Consider the following 20,976-nt stretch of genomic DNA (forward strand, 5'->3'; position numbering starts at 1 on the left):
TTAGAGGGCAGGAAGTGAAAAATACTTGACAGTATCCTGGGGTCCTATGTGGCCACCTTGTGCCATACCATTGGCAGCAAAACCTGTCTATTATGAAGCTTACCTAGGTGGAAGGCTGGTTGTGCAGAGGTATAGAGCAGATGTAGGTGCTAATATACTACACCCCCTCCCCTGTTGTTGGCATAGCAGGGAAAGTATAGCTACAAAAACGGGGTCTGATTGGGATACCCTATGCTCTGCCAATCCTGGCCTACTTTTCTGGCACCCTGGGGCCATTCCAGGCTGGTACAATTACAGCAGACCTCAGACTGCTGTAACACAGCACAGGACAGCACCAGGAATGGGGCAGTGCAAGGAATAGCTTTAAATCCCTGTTTCACTCCAGGCCCTGTCTTTTGCCCTGTGTGCTCTGGCTAAAGCCGAGGGTTTTGCTGACTCTACTAGCTGACACTGCAGAAGGAAATTAGGAAAACAGAAGGCAATCACCAGAAGGCCAGGTTACTAGGGCAACAGCCCTAATTACTGCAAAAATTGCCACAGCATAGTTAATGATCCTAGGCTGGGAGGTGTTTGCTTTTATGGCTTCTCCTAAAGATGAGTTCAACTGAGACTGTCTCTCAAATTGATCATAACGGTCAGACCAAGGGTCCAGCTAGCCCAGTATCCTGTCCCTTGTAGTGGCCAGTGCCAGGGCTTCAGGGGGAATGAATCGAACTGGGCAATTCTGAGCGATCCATCCCCTGCTGTCAGGTCCCAGCTTCTGGCAACGGGAAGGTTAGGGACACCCCGAGCATGGGGTTATGCCTCTGACCATCTTGGCTAAGAGCCATTGATGGACCTGTCCTCCAGGAACTTATCTCATTCTTTTTTTAACCCAGTTATACTTTTGGCCTTCACAACATCCCCTGGCAACGTGGGCTGACTGCGTTGTGTGAAGAAATACTTCCTTTTGTTTGTTGTAAACCTGCTGCCTGTTAATTTCATGGGTGACTCCTGTTTTTTGTGTTATGTGAAGGGGTAACCAACACTTATTCACTTTCTCCACACCACTCATGATTTTACAGACCTCTATCATATCCTCCCTTAGTCGTCCTTTTTCTGAGCTAGACAGTCCCAGTCTTTCTAATCTCTCCTCATAGGGAAGCTGTTCCATACCCCCTAATCATTTTTGTTGTCCTTCTCTGTATCTTTTCCAATTCCAATGTATCGTTTTTGTAGTGTCCTGTGCGGATACAGAATTGCTATCTGCGGATGCAGATACCCCCAGATATAAAGTGGATGTCGGTGGAGCTGCAGGGCTCTACCAGGAACTGCAGTGGAGAAAGCAGCAGCATGTCGGGCCGCTGCTCGCAGGAGGCAGTGCCCAGCCCGGGCAGCTCCTCCAGCGCGGCTGTACGGCTCCCAGCCCTGCTCACTGGGGTGGGAGCCCCTGGTCACGCTAGAGTGTGCAAACGGTTCACACGCCCCTGGACAGGAGATGCAGACCGCTACCACGCTTACAACAGTGGCCTCTAATTTGGGCACCCCAAATTTCTGAGGGACAGCTGGAGATACCGCCGGCGGGACTGGCAGACGTGCAGAGCACCTGCAAGGCCTGCTGGTTCCAGCTATGTTCCCAGCTGCTCAGCCCCTCTGAATATGATGCCCAAGGGGTCTCAAGCGGGGGCCGCCAAAACTACGGCACTGAAAATTAAAGCCACTTTTAAAACCTAAGTGACTCGCCCAAGACCACAGAACGAGACACTGCAGACCTGGGATTCAAATGAGGAACTCCTAGCTCAATCCACTAGAACGTGCCATATCTGAAGCATTACAAGTGTCCAGTCTGTGCTCACCATTCCTCCCCCACTGTTACTACATCAGACCACATGGTGCACCAATCTCACTCGATTTTCCTGTCTGTTGTAGGTAACTCGAAGGTGTCTGTCTTGTTAGTATCTCAGCACTGATGGGAGCTGACACATTCCGTATCTGGCAGGACTGAATTTCAGGTGAGTCTGACAATATGGATACCCAGGTTCCTGCAGCTTTGATTGTCTCACCTTGTATGTTCTGTATTCCAAGTGAGAACGTTCAATATAGAAGGAGAAGCTGTAGAGCAGGACTGGGTTGCATTTTAAACATACTTTCCTGGAAAACAGCTTGAGGTAAATTCACTTTCTGAACCAAACGTTTGAAGATTGAGTAGGGAATATATCTTTCTCCTTTGGAACAAACTGCAGAATAAAGGTTTTTGCCTCTCAGGATTTGGCCTTTTCGTTGGCTTCTCCAAACATGGCACAGTTCCTAGCAGCTTTCAAAAAGCTCCCTTTTCCAGTCTGGCACTTTTCTGTGTGTCACCCACACCGTGTGGCGCATTTGTGATTTTTTTTTTTTTTAAATACAAAATCTAGGAATGTGCAAAAGTGCAGAACATATTGCAAATAATTTCTGTGGTGTATTTGTTGCATTTCACATCATCTGCCTTCCTGCTCTGAACTGTTGCATTTGTGAAAGATCATGACTATTTTTAAATGAACATGTTAAGCATTGACAGCGCGCTCAGTGCTGTATGAGCCCCAGCTATGAAGAGAATCTTTATCTCAAAGAGCAAACTAAAGGACACACTGGGGAGACCTCTGAGGAAATGTTAACATAGAATATTTGTGGGGGTTTGCACCTTGGTATGAAAATGAGAAGTGGTGCTTTTTTGTTTGTTTCTGTAAAAAAAAGTCATTTTAAAATGACCCCACATTCTAGTGCAAATATGTAGTGAAAATAAGACCAAATTTCATAAGTGCAACAAAATGTAAGACACTCCACATTTTTGTGCCTTCTGAATTTTGTTGTGGCGATTTGTCCCACTCACCCCGTTTAGTGCAAAAACACACACTGTATAGATCATTCCAATGGTCGCAAGCACTATGAGGCACATCAGGAACCGTAAGGCGTCTCTGTACAGCTTGAAATTCATGGGCTTAGGGTAGAGAATAGACCTGACCAGGTCTCCTTTGGCTGTGTTGAAACCTGAAGTGACAAACCAAACCCACAAGACATCAGTAAATGGTGGAATTGGTTCTAAAAGTTCATTAAGAAAAATGGTGGAATGAGAAGATTCATAGCTACTGTAACTTAAAAAGAGAGACCCAGATCTCACATTACAATTTATAAAAGCTACTATATGGAAACATTCTTTCCAGAGACGGTGATATTTGTCTTAAGCAATCATCAGCATGTCCAATCCTGCAAACGCTCACTACTGTGTGTAGTACTTACTACCATGAGCAGACCCATATAGGTGTCTTCGGGAGGACTAAACACAATAGTAAGTAATTGTGTGATTGGGCACTCAGTGATCACGAAAAGTTGATTGCCTAGTAGGTTTGCCTTCAAATAAAGGTCAGACAATATTGTACTGTAAAACTCAGGGATCCTTCCAAGTGATTACTTGAGCTAGAAGATTCTCAGTGGCAGGTGCTGGACTTTAGTGCTGGTTTTACAATACAGAAGAGATTCAGAGCATTGTGAGGATGTTTTGAGTCTCCCATCTGTGGCTGAGGTGTGCCATCCACTGCTAACCCAGTCCTCATGAAGGCTCTGTGAAACCCGTTGGTTTGTGGGAGGATGAGTTTCAGGGAACCTTACTACTGGGTCTTGGGAAAGCAGATTTTTACCTTGAGTTTCAGATTCACCTGAACCCAGAATCTGTCTGAAATTCGGCTAAAACAAGCACCCAGGCGAGTTGCATCAAATCGAAAGGCATTTTCTGAGATCCCTCCATCCTCCAAAAGGCCTGCTCTGCTGCTGCCCTTAGCCATCTTCTGTGGTGAGGCAAGTGCCTCTCTACCTCCTCTTATGCTTCAACTTCTTCAGTGGGTGGATGGGTGGCATGGCTGGTCTGCTGTCCTCTCTTACTACTTTTCGGGGAAAAGGAAAGACATGGAGAGGTGGACCTGCTCCTCTTTCTCAAATCCTCTGCATCTGCCATTCTCTCTCATCACCAGAAGCTGGTCCAATAAAAGATCTGACCTAACCCACCTTGTCTCTCTAAGAACTGATCTAGCATTAGCAGTGTTGATTGACCCCTGACCTGATCTTGGAGGGTCTATGGTTTTGGATAAAATAATAATGGAAGTTTTTGAAGCTGTAACAGCAAGCAGAAAAACTAAAATGCATGTATTAAAAATAGGCCTGGCTAGAGGTTTTAAGCATTAAGTGTTACAGGCTTAGAGTGAGACCTAGAAGTTAGCAATATGCATATTGTGATAAATAGGGTAAACCCACGAATGAACAGATGGTAGCATCTTAGGGGCTTTCTGCAGTAAGAGCTAACCTCTATGATGTACCAAAACTATTTGGAAAGGGACGGATGCAAATGATTGGATTAACTGTCGGAAATGTCATTATGGGCAACCGGAATACCACATATGGACGACTGGAACCCTAAAATAGAGCTCCCAGAATACCAGATATGAATAGATGGCTGTGACTTGATCACACATGGTCCAGATGCATGTGGGTGGAATGGAACAGTGTATGAGAGGTTGTCAAGCCAGCCCCTAGTTGGGACACTAAGGATGACCAAATGGCCGAAGCCTGACTACAAACAAGCCCCCTGTAATGATCTCCACTTTTTCTTTTATCTTAGCTGTTGCTTATAACTTTATGGAGACTGATATGTCAACAGTGGGGGATTGCTTTATGTGGAGCCTGCCTAAGGCTGTAAGCATGCATGATCCAGGGGGTGTTTTGTTATACAGATCTGGTTTTGTATAGTTATGCTTATGCTTGGATTTATTTGCATTTTACGTACCATCTTCATGTTTTTATTTGTGTGCTCTACCAATCTCAACTCAGGGAAAGTTCTCATGTAGCCACCTGACTAGAGAATCTATTAGTGACTTGTGCAGTTTGCACCCTAAACTCATCTAAGGCTACAGCAGGATCAAAGCAGTGCAGTCTCTTGCCTCCCCTCCCCCAGTGAGGAAGTGGCAGAGCAGGCTGAGCACCCTCGGGTGTTGTTCATTCCTTTATACTCTGATGTGTCTCCTTTGCGCTGAACTCAAACTCTCAGGTTCAGACCAACTCTTGCGGCCTGGCATATCCACTGTTGTTTTAAAAGCTAGATGCTTGTGCAAACCCATGGAAACCTATCCAGAATGCGATGCTCCACCAAAGGGAGCTCTTCCCTGATCACAAAATAAATCACCAGCAATAGAATAGCCATCCTCACTCAGTCATCCCAGCCCTCCACTCAGGCACAGGACAAGAGCGTGGCCTTCCAGGGTGGTGCTCGGCAAACCTGGGCTCTATTGGACTGTCTGAAACCCCTTGCCAAAAGCACCCTCAACCAGGCATCTGAACCAGGTGGGGACTGTTAGCTGGAGCACAGCTGCCATGGGGTCCGACCAGGAGGGTGTCAATCCCGCAGCTAGCCAGGTCCTGGAGAGGAGCTGAGAATGGGACTCTGTTCTAGCATTTAGGGCTGCGTTACTGTACAGCAATGGTCCCACACAGTATATCTGGGCGCTGTAGGCTTTAGGGCTAACGCCGTAGCATGCTGTAGTATTTTTTTAAAGGGTTATGCTGAGCAATACAAACAAGAAATAGCCGTTTGGTGCAGACAGAGATCTTGGCCAAACGCTGCTCTCAGCCAGGCTGGGGTGAATTTGGAGTAAATCCATTAACATCCGTGTGACTGGTATGACAGAGGATTGGACTCATAGAGTACAGCTACCCTGCAAACCCACCCATCCCCCCGCCGCCCCATGGCAACAAGTCTGAGCCCTGGTCACCTGACTTGGGCTTGCAGCACTCACGCTAGGGGGCTAACAGTAGCCGCGGAGATGTGAGGGTTCGGGCTGGACCTTGTGCTCTGAGACACTCCCACCTCGCCAGGTGTCAGAGCCTGGGCTCCAGCCTGAGCCTGAAAGTCTACACGGCTATTTTTAGCCTCACCGCTCGAGCCCTGTGAGCCCGAGTCAGTTGAGCCAGGCTCTGATACTTGCTGCTGAGGGTCTCTCTTTGCAGTCTAGACGTGCCCTTAGCCTGGTCCAGCTACTGCATTAGAGAAAAGCGCCGTGAAGAGTGAATTGACTGACCAGTCCTCAGCACAACAGCTCTCGCTGGCCCGTTGCCATCTGCCTTGGTCTGGATGACCTCTGTTCCACAGAAAAGGACATGTCTTTTGTAATCCTCTGCGCAGCATGTTCTCCAGGGCCTGGAGTCCTCAGCCTGGGGCAAGTGGGTCTTTGTTACTGGAATGCTTTCCCCTAGAGGAGATCGGATTGCATTAAGGAAAGTGCAGTGCATTCCGAAACCTGTGTGCATCCCTTTGAAGCCTGCACAGTAACCATTTGTAGCGTGTGTTGTGGTAAGCGGCAGCTAGCCCAAGTGGCGACAAACAAGTTTGGAAAATTATTATTATTTCTATCTCTGGCCCTCATCACTGTAGCGTCTGAGCGTCTCACAATCTTCCATGTGTTTATCCGCTCACACCCCTGTGCGGCAGGGTGGGGCTGTTGGCCCATTGTACAGATGGGCACGGAGAGAATAGGTGACTTGCCCAAGGTTACACAAGTGAGTCCATGGCAGAGCAGGGAAGGGAACCTGGCTCTCCCAAGTCCCTTACAAGTGCCCTGACCACTGGAGCATCTATGCCTGCATAGATGTGTCCCTCTTGGGTGTGCATGGGGCTGCACAGGCAAATGAATAAGGGTCCATGTGAATAGTCCATGCTCAAGTCAGCGGGACAATGCCTGAGCCCTGACTCACCAAGGTAAATCTAAGACCTGATTTGTCCTTGCTCACTGAGGTCAATGATACTCCTCACGTGAGTAAGGATTTCAAGAATAGGCTTTCAATAGCTGCTCACCGTAAATGAAGACCTGAGTTGATGCTACCAGCATCCAGCCTGTTGGCTCCCAGGTGTCTGGCTGTTTGGAACCTGACCCTGGAGTCACTAAGTTATTCCCTAGGGCAGTTTAAATATTTCATTACCCAAGACAAGGGGAAGCTTTTAGTCACATGCCTGTCTGCTAACAAATATCTTCGCTATGTCCAAGCAGAACGCACCCCGTGGGCTGCGGAGTATACCAGCTGCTTTGCATCCTAACCTGACACGGGTTTGCGGTGGGGAATGTCAGCAGGCTCCGTCAGTGCAGGAGTAGTCAGGCAGCTCAAACTCTCTGATCCCCTGTCCTCAAGTAAATCCTGTGAGTTCCTTGCCCTGCCCTGTGGGTCTTGCTGCTTATCTCCTCAACCATCACTGCAAAGTACAAGATTGTGCCCTGACCGTTTTCTCTTCGAAGACTTGCTCACTCAAAAAAAAATGTCTTATGCAACAGTTGCAAAGCCACAGCTTTGTGATGTCTGTGATTTTAAGATGGGCCACGCACCATCCTTACCTGTCAGCATGCCTTCATTTACAACGCACCCACCGCTGATCAGGATGGCATCGCATGGCATAAGGGCTTTGCCCCCTGCCAAAGCCAGCACGTCTCCTGGCACCAGATGGCATGACTCTAGCTCTTGGAAGCCTGCAGACAATGTGAGATGCAAACCTTTAGCGCTGATCTCTCGCGTAAGCAGAAAATAGTTCCAAGCATGCCCCCAACCAGACCAATTGCTCCTTGCTTTGTAATGTTTTGTAAGTACAGATGGGCATAGCTGCCAGTCTGTCTGTGCCTCTGAGCCCCTTCCTGGTCTCTCTCTGAGTGCACCCTCTCGGGTGTCTGGCCTGGAGCCTTTACCCATCCCAGGGTGGAATTCTGCCGTTCTCCCACTCTTAGACTGAGCCTGGGGCTACAGCACCATGGGTATCAGCTGCACTTACCCCACGGGTCTGACTGGGCTTGGCACCTGTGCTTTGGGAATCTGTGAGCAGTGGTGCACCGTGGCCAGCCTGCTGAAACCAGTCTATTGTGGATGTACAGTGGGAACAAAGCTTTTAGAGAACAGGGATTGTAAAAGAACGATCGGGGTACATGAATGTCTCTCCTACCTAAGATTTACACTCCCCGATGGTAACCGAGGCAGGCCTAACTTCTTCAGACACCCCAGCGGGTGCCTGTGTCTTAGTCTGGTTCCCCCCAACAAATACCCCTCTCTTGAGGGAATGCCCTTTGGACCCTGCCTGGGTGTTCCTGGGCCTTTGCCTGTCCTGGCATTGTCTCTTACCCACTTCTCTGCAGACATTTGAGGTTATCTTGAGCAATTCTTTCCTTTCCTGCTTGTTTTTCCTGACAGACTCCATTAACCTAAACCCTGGGTTCTCAACTGTGGGGGTGCATCTGACTTTCGGGGGGAGCACGGCAAGCTGGGCTAAATTTGAGTGAGTGGCGTTGCAACCTGGTGCACGGGGTGGCAGCCCTGCTCGCTCCTGGGGGTTAGTGTTTGGACCTCCCAGAAGACGTGAGCCTCTAGAAAGGGTTTTCACAAGGGCAGGATGAGTATCCTGCTCGCTAACAGAAGGGGGGCTTCAAGTAAAAAAAATAAAACTAAGTGGGGGCATGATTTCAAAAAAGGTCTAGAACCCCTGACCTAAACTAACGTCTCCTAAACATCCCAATAAGCAGAGCACCATGCAATATTCATAATTCTTACAGAACTCCAGATCTGTCACAGAAGGGTCTGAACAAGGATCCTGGAAGCAAACACCACCCCCACCCCACCCCCCGCACACATCTGGTGAAAGTTTGGATCTGGATCCAAACACGGAGACTGAGACTGATCTCCTCAATGGGTCCAAACAAGAACTTTGGATCCAAACACCCTGCCGCTGAGCAATCGGAATCCAATCTTCCTCGCGTGGCCCTGTTTCTAATGGGAATGTTCAGCTGCAGAGGTTAGACGGGTGCCATTGAGGTACACGGTTGCTGTGGCAAAGACGACTCGGCTCCCCCATGCAATGGATTAGTTTTACCAAGGCAAGGCATGGCCATTTAAACCACACTCATGATACTGTACGTACGAGATTGGTGCATGAGAACACACGTCAGCATTCTTAGTGAGGTGAGCCAATTGACTGGAGTGAGATGAAAGGGAAAACAGTCCCAGAAGGAATTTTAAGAGGTCAGTTGTTGCCCTACTTACTCTCAATGCTGACATGAGCTGCTGTAACATTGGAACTGAAAACAAAAGAAACAGAAAAACGGAACAGGACGCACCTTCGTCTTTCCTGCACACAGTGACCCTGACACTGTTATGCGACTCCACCAGCCTGTGCAGTTTCATAGATTGCTGCAAATCGGGGGCGGGGGGAGGGGAGAGACAGAATGAAGTGTTCAGTGTTAACAGCTGTACAAAGAAAGGCATTATGTCATTCAGTAACTAACTTTTACTCTTGTTTGCATTGCTGTGTCTACCAGAGCCTCAGTCAGGACAGACTGTGCTAGGAGCTGTACAAATTTATAGGAAGATAGCGTCTGCAACGTGCGGACAGTAACATCTAATTTTAGACGAGGTGTAACACATGGGTGTAGCAAACCACAAGCTGGAATGTGGAAGGGAGGATGAGGGTAGATTGTTAGATGATTAGTCTTGCTAGGGGTATTAACTAATAGTTCCAAGATACAGCAATGTTTATATATCTTTTCTAAAGGCTGGGATCTCCAAAGGAGCCTTATCCCAGCCATATATCAAGCAGCTCCCATTGAGAGACAGCCTTCGTGGTACAATCACTTCGACAACGTAAACGTCTCAGATTCTATAGCTTTTCCTCGTGCTGCTTTGTTCATGTCTGAGAGGACAGAGCCAGAATCTTCCCAAACTAAAGGAATCTACAGACCCTTGGCAATGTCTAACCATTACGTTATCATTGTCCTTATCTTGATGCCATCGTCCACACCACGCTCAGGGATAAGGAGGAGAATTTACTCCATAATTTAGCACTTGTTTAAGCAAAAGGAAAATCGCATTTACGGACCAAGTGCCAGTGATCTATTGTACCCTGTGAAAAGGCGATTTTCTCTCTAGTGTACCTTCCTCTCCTGCAGAGTCCACTCCCTGAGCGGGATTTGGGGACAATCAAAGAGCTCGACCCCAGAGAACCGATTCCAGGTTCTGCAATGAGCCTGCTGCACGCTGGGGCAAGACTTCAGGACCTTTGCTGGGGGTGGGTGGATACACCTGCAGTGCAGACGTGGTCAGAAGCTCCCAGTTATGTACCTCAGTGTTGAATCTTGGGGCTGTGGTTCCAGGAGCTTTCAGTCACTGCGGCCACAACAAGGGCACTGATTCAACCTAGTTTTATTACTGAATAGTGACTGAAACTGTAACAGTGCTGGCCTGCCTCCAATGTGAGGAACTAGCTGTTTGTTCTGTACCAGGCTGTGTGTAACATGCAATGTTCTCTGAGCTGGCTGGCTGGCAGCAGCAGTAACCCTTTCCCTTCTCCGTGGGGCAGGGGCTCTCACCTTTCTGAGATCATACACGGTTAAGGTGATCGAAAGGAGGGACATGATTATGATAGCAATGGCATACTCCTTATAATCCTCAGCGAACCACAGACACACACTGAAGAGTTGGAACACGTAAAATGGATTTAAGACCTGTTTGGAGACAGAACAGTAGCGTAGGATTGCCAGGTGTCTGGTTTCCGACTGGAACGCCCAGTCGAAAAGGGCTGTGAAAAGTCCGGTCGGCGGTGCTGTGGCCAGCAGGTCCAGCTCCTAGGTGGGGGGGGGGGGCACAGGGCTGCCCCCACCCTGAGCACTGGCTCCCCTGCACCCCAACCCCCTGCCCCAGCCCAGAGCCCCCTACCACACCCTGAACCCCTCATCCCTGGCCCCACCCCAGAGCCCACACCCCCACTCCAGAGCTCGTACCCCTCCTGCACCCCAATACCCTGCCTCAACCCACAGCCCCCTCCTGCACTCCAAATCCCTTGGCCCCACCCCCCAGCCTGGAGCCCCCTCTTGCACCCCAAGCCCCTCATCCCTGGCCCCACCCCAGAGCTCGCACCCCCAGCCAAATCCCTCACTCCCCCTCCCCCCCGCATCCCAGCCCCCGGCCCACTGAAAGTGAGTGAGGGTGGGGGAAGCGAGCCACAGAGGGAAGGGAAATGTAGTGAGAGAGGGGTGGGGCAGGAGGCGGGGCCTCGGGAAAGGGACAGGGCTAGGGTGTTTGGTTTTGTGCAATTAGAAAGTTGGCAACCCTACAGTAGCGGGGAGTTAAGAAGCCATATTTATCCTGCTCGGTTATATTCAGCTGGCTCAATCCAGTTAGAGATGGGCCTAAATCAAAGCCCTAGATCCAATCTCCCGTGCTAGCTTTGATAGCGCTGGCTGCAACCTACGCAGCCTGGGCCCATCTCTGTTAGCTGGATCTGAGCTGGAACGCTGGATCCAAACCCCTTGATCAATGGGGAAGTAAGTTTGGATGTGAAGGTCTTAGCTCAAGCCCGTTTCTCTAAGAGAAGTGGAGCAGAGAAGGTTCAGACTGTGGAACGAGGGTGGAGTCACACAGGCCATCTTGTGCTGGCAGGAGGAACCAGCCTCGCCAGCCGGTGCAGCTGGATTTATTTGACCAGATAACTAAACTTTTTATCAGTTAAAAGATTACTTTTGTGGTTAATGATACATTCCTTGTGGAGCATCCTAGATGTGCACAGCCCTTCGCAAGACAAAGGGTCTGTAGTGCCGGCCCAGGACGCAGACACCAACAAAACCCAAAGCAGGGGTCCGGCCTGGAAGGGGGTGGAGGGCGGGATGGTGAGGGGATCAGTGTGTGACAGTTACCTGGAAGGGTTTTAAGATGGAATTTGGAGGAGAGGGAGAATGCTGAGTGGAGTGTGAGCCAAATGCCAAACAACCCATGTGCCATATGTCTGCTATTCATGTCCAAATAGCCCCCAAAATAAAAGCAATGGAAATGCAGTTTACCTCTTTGATGAGTAGTTTCCAAATAGGGACAACCTGAATATCAATGGCATTTGGCCCACATATTAGCCTCCTGCATGGGGTAAGGATGGAGCGCTATTAAAGGAAAATCTGGCTTTCTCACTCATTTAACTATGTGCCCTGACAATGCGACTCAAGCAGCTGCAGCTCCCACCTCCAGTGAGAGTTAGTTCTGATCCCATTTTAAAACATAAACACACAAGGCTGCAAAAACCTTGGCTCCAAAGAGAAAGAGACAAGATGTGATGTTTTCCATGTGCTAGTTGCATAGATGCGTCAGTTCTGTGGCAGATAGAAGCACAGACCCAGGATATCATAATTGTTTATGCACTATTGTGTACACAACTGTGAGTGCACACTTTGCACACCCAATCAATATACTGCACAAATAGCTGAAGAAACTGCACGAGCTAATCGGCAGTAAGATATAAACATGGCCAGTTGCAAATGCAGTCATCGCAGTTGTGCATGCAATCCTAAGTAAGCGCACAAATGATATGCCCACATTTTTGCACATCCAGTTGGATGCACACAATTATAAACATCTATACCATAGATGTTAGTGTCAGAAAAGCTCTCTCCATCCATAAGAACTACATGCACAGCTCATCGGCACAATATGGCCTTAAAGAAACAAATGTTTCTCTCATGCAAAAATCCCACGTAACTAGTATCAAAAAATTCCATACCTAAAACTAAACGTTTTAAATACAAATCTCACTGTATTAGAGGAACAAGATGGGCGAGGTCTCTCTCACCAACAGAAGTTGGTCCAATAAAAGATATTACCTGACCCACCTTGTCTCTTTAATATCCTGGGTCTGACATGGCTACAACTACACTGCAAATCTCTCTGTATATAATTTAGAGCATTCTGAATGCAAGACTGAATGTGAACTCAGTTTACGAGTTGGATTATTTGCAATATACAAACGAATGCAAAAAAATATTTATTTATTTTGCATTTGTACTGTAGAAACACTTAAAGACTCCAGTCAGGGCCAGGACCCTATTTTCCAGAAATGCATTAATTTACAGGAATAAACTCTCTAGTTAGAACTCGTTAATTTCTAACAATAATTTATTTACACTGAGATCTGCTGAGGGAGCTCCACTAGAAGCTAATCTGTGCTGTTTTATGGAGACTTTACTTTTGTTCTTATTTTGGAGTAAGAGAAACAGCAACCTAATTCAGACTGGAAGGCTATGGTAACTTTTTGAATGGAAACACATAACAGTGATAAACATTCAGGGACACATTTCCAAAAGTTTCAGTAGGGAACTGAGCCCATCCTCTAGTTGTCTGTATATAATTTTTCATGTAAAATCATTTTCATGTACAGTCCTGCATGCACTTAGATCTGTGTGCACAAATAGTACAAGCAAAATTACACTCACCAGTAGTAGTGTAAATACAATTGCACTGTGCAAAATTATCAGTCACATTCAGACAATTGCCCCTTTAAGGACCAGTGTTTATAAAAGAAGACAGCACCTAGCACGTGAAAATCTGGTCCTAAACATCTACTTAAATCCATAGTACTAACTACTCAGGACATGTTGCAGTGTTACCTGATCTCCAGTTCCGCACGTCGCAAACCAGAACCAAATTTCAGATGTATATCTGAACAAGTGTGACTGTCTTCTAGGGACCTAGAAGCCAGAGGAAAAGTTTTCCTGATGATGTCATTCCAAAAGAGGTTCCATTTCCTTCGAGAACTTTGTACCCAGCAGGTTAACTCACCCAACTTTCTGGAACTGTTGTTCAGGGTTGTTCCAAATATACCGGATTTTCTGCACTTGGATGCATCTTACCTGCCAAACCAAAGAACAACAGAAGCATTTGCAAGGTATGGAACAAAAACATTCTCACTTTATAGTTTATAGTTCACTCTATTTATAGTTCTATAAATAGAGGGAAGCTGAACTCAAGCAAGACTGATCATGTTGGTGGGGCGCGGGCAAGGAAAGCACTTGGAGGTGTTTGCAGCCACATTGCAGTCTCCTTTGGTTGAAGATACACACCGACAATTGTTCAATTTAGCCCGGAGTTTAGGAGCGCTCCTGAAGTTCTCACTAACACTGAGCACTCTCACGTGCACCACCAGGCTGCCACTTATGGCTGGCTAGATGATTCTGTCCCTCCTGGTGGACAATAACCCAGCTTCAGAGACACAAACTTTTCTCACTTCCTGGCTGGACTACGGCAATGCAATGTACCTACCAGGGCCGGCCCACAACATTTTGGCACCTGAGGCGGGGAGCTCAAATTACGCCCCTGTGTCCCCTTGCTTGGGCCAAAACTTTGAAAGGTCTCAATTCTGCCTTCTTCCTGTTCTACTCCTCTCATGTTACTGCTCTGCTACCTAATCCAATAAAGGAGAACTAACAACTTAAAATGCCTTGTTCAAAAATGTTAAGTAACACTTAACTTTCAAATGCCTGAACAGCAAATGTAACTTTTCTTGTCTGCATAGTAAATACTGGCATTTTTATCTGTTTGAATAATCAAAGTGGGGCTTTCCGTGCCTTCTTGGTTGCAAAGATTTGAACTGCTTCCTGAAGGTCCACAGTCTGGGCCAGCTCATGCTCTGAGATGGCTGCAAGCCCGACCAGCCTCTCCTGTGGCATTGTGGAGCGTAGATGTGTATTTATTAAATTCAGCTTGGATAAGCTGCGTTCTCCACTGGCAACTATTACAGGCTCCTCCTCCTCTCTCTCCCTGCAGCTCCGGCTGCTTTCTGTTATTCCCTCTCCCCTTTTCTCCTGCCTGCCTGTTATGTCTCTTGTGCCCTCCTTCCTCCAACACAGCACTCCACCATCTCTGTGCACCTAGAGCAGAGAGAATACATATGCACCAGCAGCAGACACAATTTTCGCTACTCTGGGTCCTAGTGGCGCCCCCCACAGTCTGGCACCTGAGGCGGCCGCCTCAGTTCGCCTCATGGTAAGGCCAGCCCTGGTACCTACCTATGAAGCCATCAGCCACCTGGAAATTCTAACTGGTACAGAGTGCAGTATCCTGTTGCCTCAGCTCCGTGAGCATCAGACCTATGCCCTCATTGCACTGGCTTGCTGTAGAATACCAAGTCACATTCAAGGCCATTTGCTTTAATGAGAAGTGTGGAGGGAAAACTCTGCTCATGTGTTCTCTGATTTACCCTCTTAAGACCCGGCCCCATGAGACGTTGCACACTTGAATGGGAGAGAAAAGGTCTCAGCTCCTTGCAGGATCAACCTGTAACATTACAATAACTCTCCATTGCAATCAATAGTTTAGAAGGCACAGGGATTTTGTACTGGCTTTTAGGAAGGGGCCTGTGACCTGGGATTAGAGGATTATGCTATTTGCTCTTGGCCGCTTTGAAAACTTGTTTGTCTACTTAAATGTTTTGACGGATATGAAAGATTTGCTGAAAGGCGCTGTTATTTGAGGGCTAGGGGGGGTTTAAAACATGATTAATTCCATCCCCTGAAGAATGTTATGAGTCACTCTCCACTTTCACACTATGCCTGTGGATTGAAGTAACTGGCACTAAATTTACATATGGATGTTTATATATTCCCAGGAGAAAAAAAGCTTTGTTCAAACCCAGTTAAGGTTGTAAAACTGTACCAGTAGCTTCGGCTAGAAACCTTATTGGAAATATCAAAATATATGCTAACAAGTTGGGAATGTAGTTACTGAAGATGCATATAACATCTGCATGGGGTCCCAGCCCTGTGGCCTAGTGGCTAGGGAAAAAGGCTGGCAATCAAGATACCTGGACTTCTAGTCTCAGGGGATTATCAGATTACACTGATTTTCTGTGTGACCTTGGGCATGTCATTTAATTTCTCAATGTGATACTTGCCCTATCTGTAAAATGGGGATAATGGTGCTTACACACATCTATAGAGGGCTTTGAGATCTCTTCAAATCAATAACTCACCTACCATCTCCCCAGCCCTTGGCTTGGATCTCCAAACTGTGTTTGAACTGTTTGCAGAGGGAAGGAAGGATAAGGTCTTAGCGGGGCAGTCGGGTATGTAATATCCTACCTCGGAATAACGGTTGCAAAATGCAATTTGGTGTAGCCAAAGGCAAAAAACTAAAATGTTTTCCAGAGCCAGGGACAGAGCTCAGCCATCCTGAGGAGGGATGGAATAGCAGCACCGAGCAAGAGAGGAGACCAGGAACTCTCCAATTTCATTCACCCTTCAAGCTTCTCAGCTAGTGCCGTACACTGGACCAGTGATTCTCAACCTGTGGACCACCAGCTGAAGTCTGGGGTGAAGTGGGTCAGGATCCTGCTCCCACTCCCTGTTTTCACTGTGCTGTGAAAGCTCAGCTGCTCAGTCACTTACAGCCAGTTTCTCCTCTGATGCCAGGAGCAGCCCATAAACCAGTCTGTTAATCCCTGTGCCAGGGCTGGGTTTCCACTTGTGGGGCGCCTACAGCAAGATGCTTCTTGGAGGGTTCTCCACCCCATCTCTTCCCTCCTTCCTCCCCCTCTCCTTTGTAATACTGATGCAGCGCCTCCCTCAGAAGGAATGACAGGGCAGGAATGGCCTTCCCCCCAGAGAGTGAGGGAGAGGGCTTGGCTGACAGGTCTTTTCCCAGAGAAGGCCAGTAGATTACCCTGATCTTCACCCAGCTAGCTCTACCTGTTGACCATGGCACTTATGCAGATGCAGGCTTCTTAATTCCATGTTAAATTCAGGCATGTCTCACAAACAGGTTTCAACCTGTCACCTCCCGCACACACATTTTTATTTATTTGTTTGTTTGTTTGTTTTGCATGTCCCCAAAGCAGTCTCTGATTAGTGCAAAGGATTCTGGGGCACGTCTCAGGTGGCCCACATGCAAGTCTTTGCATGTGGAGTCATCATAAGACCATGTTAACTCCTGTTATATGAACCATGTTTTAAAGTCACTTACTTTTAAATCTGGTTTCATTATGGCTTTGTTTATGATGGAGTTTTCATCAGCAATGATTGGATAATCTGATCTAAATTTGTTCAGTGCAGACACAGAGATCCACATCACCTTCTTCCGGGAATAAATCTGAAATTCATCCTAGAGAAACAGAAACCAGAAGCCATCATGAATTTGCACGAAGAAATCCTGCACATAGGTGAGGTCCCGAAAGCATGTTTATTACAGTCCCTTAGAGAATGATAACACTGACCAGTAATGGGCCTGCTCCTCCGCTGCTTTAAATCCACATAGTTCCATTGTCCTCAATGAAACTATGCTGATTTACACCAGCCAAAGATCTGGCCCGGAAATGAAACATTCAGCATGAAAGGTGGGATTTCACTCTTCATTGTCTACGGCTTTATTAACAAGAGCAAAGGTGAAAGAAGGGTTTAGAATGTATAGGACTTGCATTTGTTTTTCACACACGTCTCTTTGAGCATCTGATGCTGGTGAGCAGAATGCTTTCCGACATTTATATCTGATGGGCATTTCCAAGTTGATAGACAATGCCGTGGCAGTCACGCACTGCCACAGATGTTCCCAGGGAATGGAGTCGCCTTCCTACGCCTGTGCTCTTCATGGGCTTTCTAAGCAAAACAATCCCCCGCTCCAGAAATAAAGTAAAGCCGTGCAGTGCTCCTGTTCCCTGTCTGAGCGGGGGAGTCATGGATCAAAGGGAGGTGGAAGGGAAGGAATGGATTCCAGAAATCCCAGGTTGTAGAAGAGCAGCCACTGCCCCCCTGGGGCTGGACCCATGAAAGTATGGCTCTCACGTCCTTGCCCTGGGTTCCCCCTTGGGGACCACAGGGGGTTATTTGGATCAGTTGTGGAGGCCCCTCTTTTGTACACAGGGGGTGCAGAGACCCTCCTTCGTGGCCATTCTGCCCACTCACCATGCGGCCCTGTTGCAGGGCTGAAGTGGAATGGAGGGCGTTGGGCAACATAAAGCACATCATGCTGTCGGCCACGGATTCTCGACCTGAGGATTGCGATCACCCTGCCCTTCCCATAGTGCTAAATGGAAGGTGGTTCTCAGCTAGGTGGGAGGGAGGCTCGAAGAAGGATGGGGAGGGGATGGAGAAGGCTGAGTACCACTCCTGTAAGCAAAGATGGAGGAGTAACGGTGACATCCTCCAGCAACCTCAAAATGTAGATAATAAATGATCTAGAAAATAGTAGTAACCTAAAGTAACGGAAGGTGAGCAAATATCAGTGTCCAAAGCATCTGCAGTATTACACGATAGCAACAACTCGGGCATTCAAATCACATGGGAATACAAACTGTGTTGTTTGCATAGAAATCTGTCCTCCCTGCAACACGTAGTTAAGATGCAGAACCAGGTGAATAACATTAATAGAAAGCCAGTTTCTTCATTAAAATTAGAAAAAAAGAACAAAAAGAATAAAACGTTATGACCCTTTCATCTCTGTCGATGAAGCTAATAAGCCAGCCCTGCGGTTGAGCTAGGAGGCAGAAGAGAAGGGCTCACAGTGTGTCCAGAATTGAAACATCTTTTAATAACCAATGTGTCAGCTAACCAGCCTCTGTGATGAGGAGCTGTAAACCTGTCACAGTAAAGCTGATGATGAATTATGAATGCTGATTGGATAAGCTGAAGAAGAGAAATCCCCCTTCCCATCCAATGACAGTAATCTAATCAGATAAACACTAAAACACAAAAGTGCCATTTTGATGCAAAGAACCCAGGAAGGAGCTTTTAAACTGTCTGCTGCCCAAAGCACACTTTGACAGAGGCCCCTGATAACAAGAATGTTAGATATTATTCAGTCCTTGTCTAATTACATAAAGGCTCATTTAGAATCTCATTTGTTTGGAAAGTACTTGGCATGGCAAATCCATTTAAAAGGACACATGAGAATGGGTAATTACAAATGCAAGATGAGTTCGAGATTAAAAAGGCAAGATTAGACCTAAAATGCTTTTTTGCTTAGGACAGTCTCAGGGGCTTTTATGGAGCAAAGTGTGTTTCATGGAGAAACAGTCAATAGACGACCTCCTTGATTTTCAAAAATGGGCGTATGCAACTGCATGCCTCTGTGGTCGCTTCCTATGTGCAAACAAACCCTGTGACTGTACGTGGCAAATCAAGCGATCACACGAGCAAGTGGCCAGTCACACATCTGACTGCTCCTTGGGCCGTTGTTTGGGAACTTTTGAAATAGAGTAAATCCAAGTTTTCAAACCTCAAAAGAATATTCAGGCTCAATTTTAATTCGGAGTGAAGTTTTGAGTTGTTTCTTGTTGGTTATTGGTGGCATGCGTGACACAAAGTTGGGGGTAATGGGGACAATGCTGTTCCCAGTGGACAAGAATCTGCATAATTAAACCTCCATTTTAACAGCCTGGATGGCCCTCTCAGCAGGGGGAGCAAGGACTGACTGGACATGGCGTAGGAGCTCCCCTTTCACCCCTAGAGATGGTCCCTTTGTGTCAGAGTTCAGGCACATTGGCAGGCAGCAATATGGAGCCACCGCTGCACCTGTGCTGTGGGTAACCTGGGGATTACAGTCTCCAGTTCCGTCAGCTCAGCACTCTTGAGATCTGAGAGAGGTTTTGAGCGGCCATAACTCCACCCAAACTCCATCACGAACATCAGTGGGGAGGGACAGACCCACATGGAGGCTGAGGTGGGGAGGAGTAGGCATCTTGGACACCATCCAAAGAGAAGACAGATAAAAGACAGCTTAGATTCCCTAGCAAATGCCACAGTCATGGAATCACAGGATCCATGGGGCCTCTCCCCACAATATTGTGAAGCATGCTATCCACTTGGCTGATGCCCTCTACTCCACGCGCATTGTATGTATATTGTAAAGCACTTTGAAATGAAAGTTGCCAACTGTACATTGTTGTTGTTGTTGTTTTTATTATTTTATTAAGCATCGGCAGTGTAAGAGATCCAGGTTACATGGGTTCCCTCTACTTCCTATTAGCTATGTGCTAGCAAGTAATTTACAAAGGAAAGTGGGCACCTACTGTTGTTCTGAGCAATGTGACGTCTGCTTCTTGCAAGCTGCAGGGGATGCAGTTTGCCCACACATCCCACGCTGGTTTCCAGTAAAATACAAGCCGGAGAACCCCGCAGGACAGAATGTACCCAGCAATGCACATGGCTTTCCGGCAGCCCTGGGTTTTGTAGCCAAATATCTCCTGTTGAGCAAAGAAAAAGAAAAGGTAATGAGAAGCATTTTATTTAAAGAACTGTTGAGAACACAACATTATCCTTTCATCCAGAACTCTGTGAACGCCCTCAGGGTTAAAAGGTGGTGACTGGTGTTGTGCTGTGAAACTCCCAGCCACAAAAGACTCACCTGGTTCCATTATAGCAGGGGTCCATTATAGCCAAAGACGGCACGCAAGCCGATTTTTAATGGCACGCTGCTGCCTGCCGGGATCCCGCTCAGCCCGCTGCCAAACCCCGTGCCATTAAAAATCCTGCCCGACTCAGCCCGCTCTTCTCTGCCCCCCGCCTACCGCGCTCTCTGGCGGGGGCAGGGGGCAGAAGCAAGCTTGGTCCTGCCAGCTGCTGCTGTAGGGCAGGCTCCGCCGGCAGCCAAGCTTCCTCCCTCCCCCGCCTCTTCCCCCAGCATGCTGTGTGGAGCCCCGCCTCCTCTCCCTCCCTGCCACCGATGGCCCTTGCGAGGGAGGGGGGAAGAGCAGCCCCAGCGCCCTCGCTGCTCAGACCGGGAAGGAGGCGGGGAAGGGAGGCAGGAGTAGAGCCTTGGGGAAGGGGGGTAGGAGCGGGGCGTATCCCTCCAGCCCCCTGCCATGAGCCGCTCAGGGCAGGGGGCTGGGAGCACCCCCCTGATCCCAGCCCCCTGCCCAGCCCTCTGCCCTGCACCCCAGCTCCCTGCATCCCCCCCACGACCCCATCCCTGACTCCCGCACCCTCCACACATACCCAGCCCCCCACATCCCATGCCCTGACTCTTGCACCCCCCACATCCCCACCCCCCATCCTGAGCACCAGGTTGGCAGGGGGCTGGGCGGGGCCAGGGGCTGGGACCCCAGCTGGCAAGGGGCCAGCAGCCAGAACCCCAGACCGGCAGCCAGAACCCCAGACTGGCAGCGGGCTGAGCGGGGCCAGCGGACGGAACCCCAGACCGGCAGCG

General features: G+C 48.1%; 1 protein-coding gene across 1 annotated transcript in view; it reads right to left on the minus strand.

The window, feature by feature from the left end:
- Positions 1-20,976, minus strand: part of LOC135883351 (probable cation-transporting ATPase 13A4) — a 69,265-nt gene that overhangs the window by 29,958 nt on the left and 18,331 nt on the right. The window contains exons 2-11 of the mRNA XM_065410414.1: positions 19,841-20,014; positions 16,801-16,938; positions 13,624-13,694; positions 13,452-13,532; positions 11,862-11,931; positions 10,395-10,529; positions 9,147-9,219; positions 7,386-7,517; positions 6,081-6,251; positions 2,849-3,006 (exon numbers count right to left, since the gene is read on the minus strand). Of these exons, the coding sequence (XP_065266486.1) occupies positions 2,849-3,006; positions 6,081-6,251; positions 7,386-7,517; positions 9,147-9,219; positions 10,395-10,529; positions 11,862-11,931; positions 13,452-13,532; positions 13,624-13,694; positions 16,801-16,938; positions 19,841-20,014 (1,203 nt within the window). The remainder of the gene's footprint in view (positions 1-2,848; positions 3,007-6,080; positions 6,252-7,385; positions 7,518-9,146; positions 9,220-10,394; positions 10,530-11,861; positions 11,932-13,451; positions 13,533-13,623; positions 13,695-16,800; positions 16,939-19,840; positions 20,015-20,976) is intronic.

The sequence above is a fragment of the Emys orbicularis genome, chromosome 9 (genome assembly GCF_028017835.1).
Source record: "Emys orbicularis isolate rEmyOrb1 chromosome 9, rEmyOrb1.hap1, whole genome shotgun sequence".
NCBI lineage: Eukaryota > Metazoa > Chordata > Testudines > Emydidae > Emys > Emys orbicularis.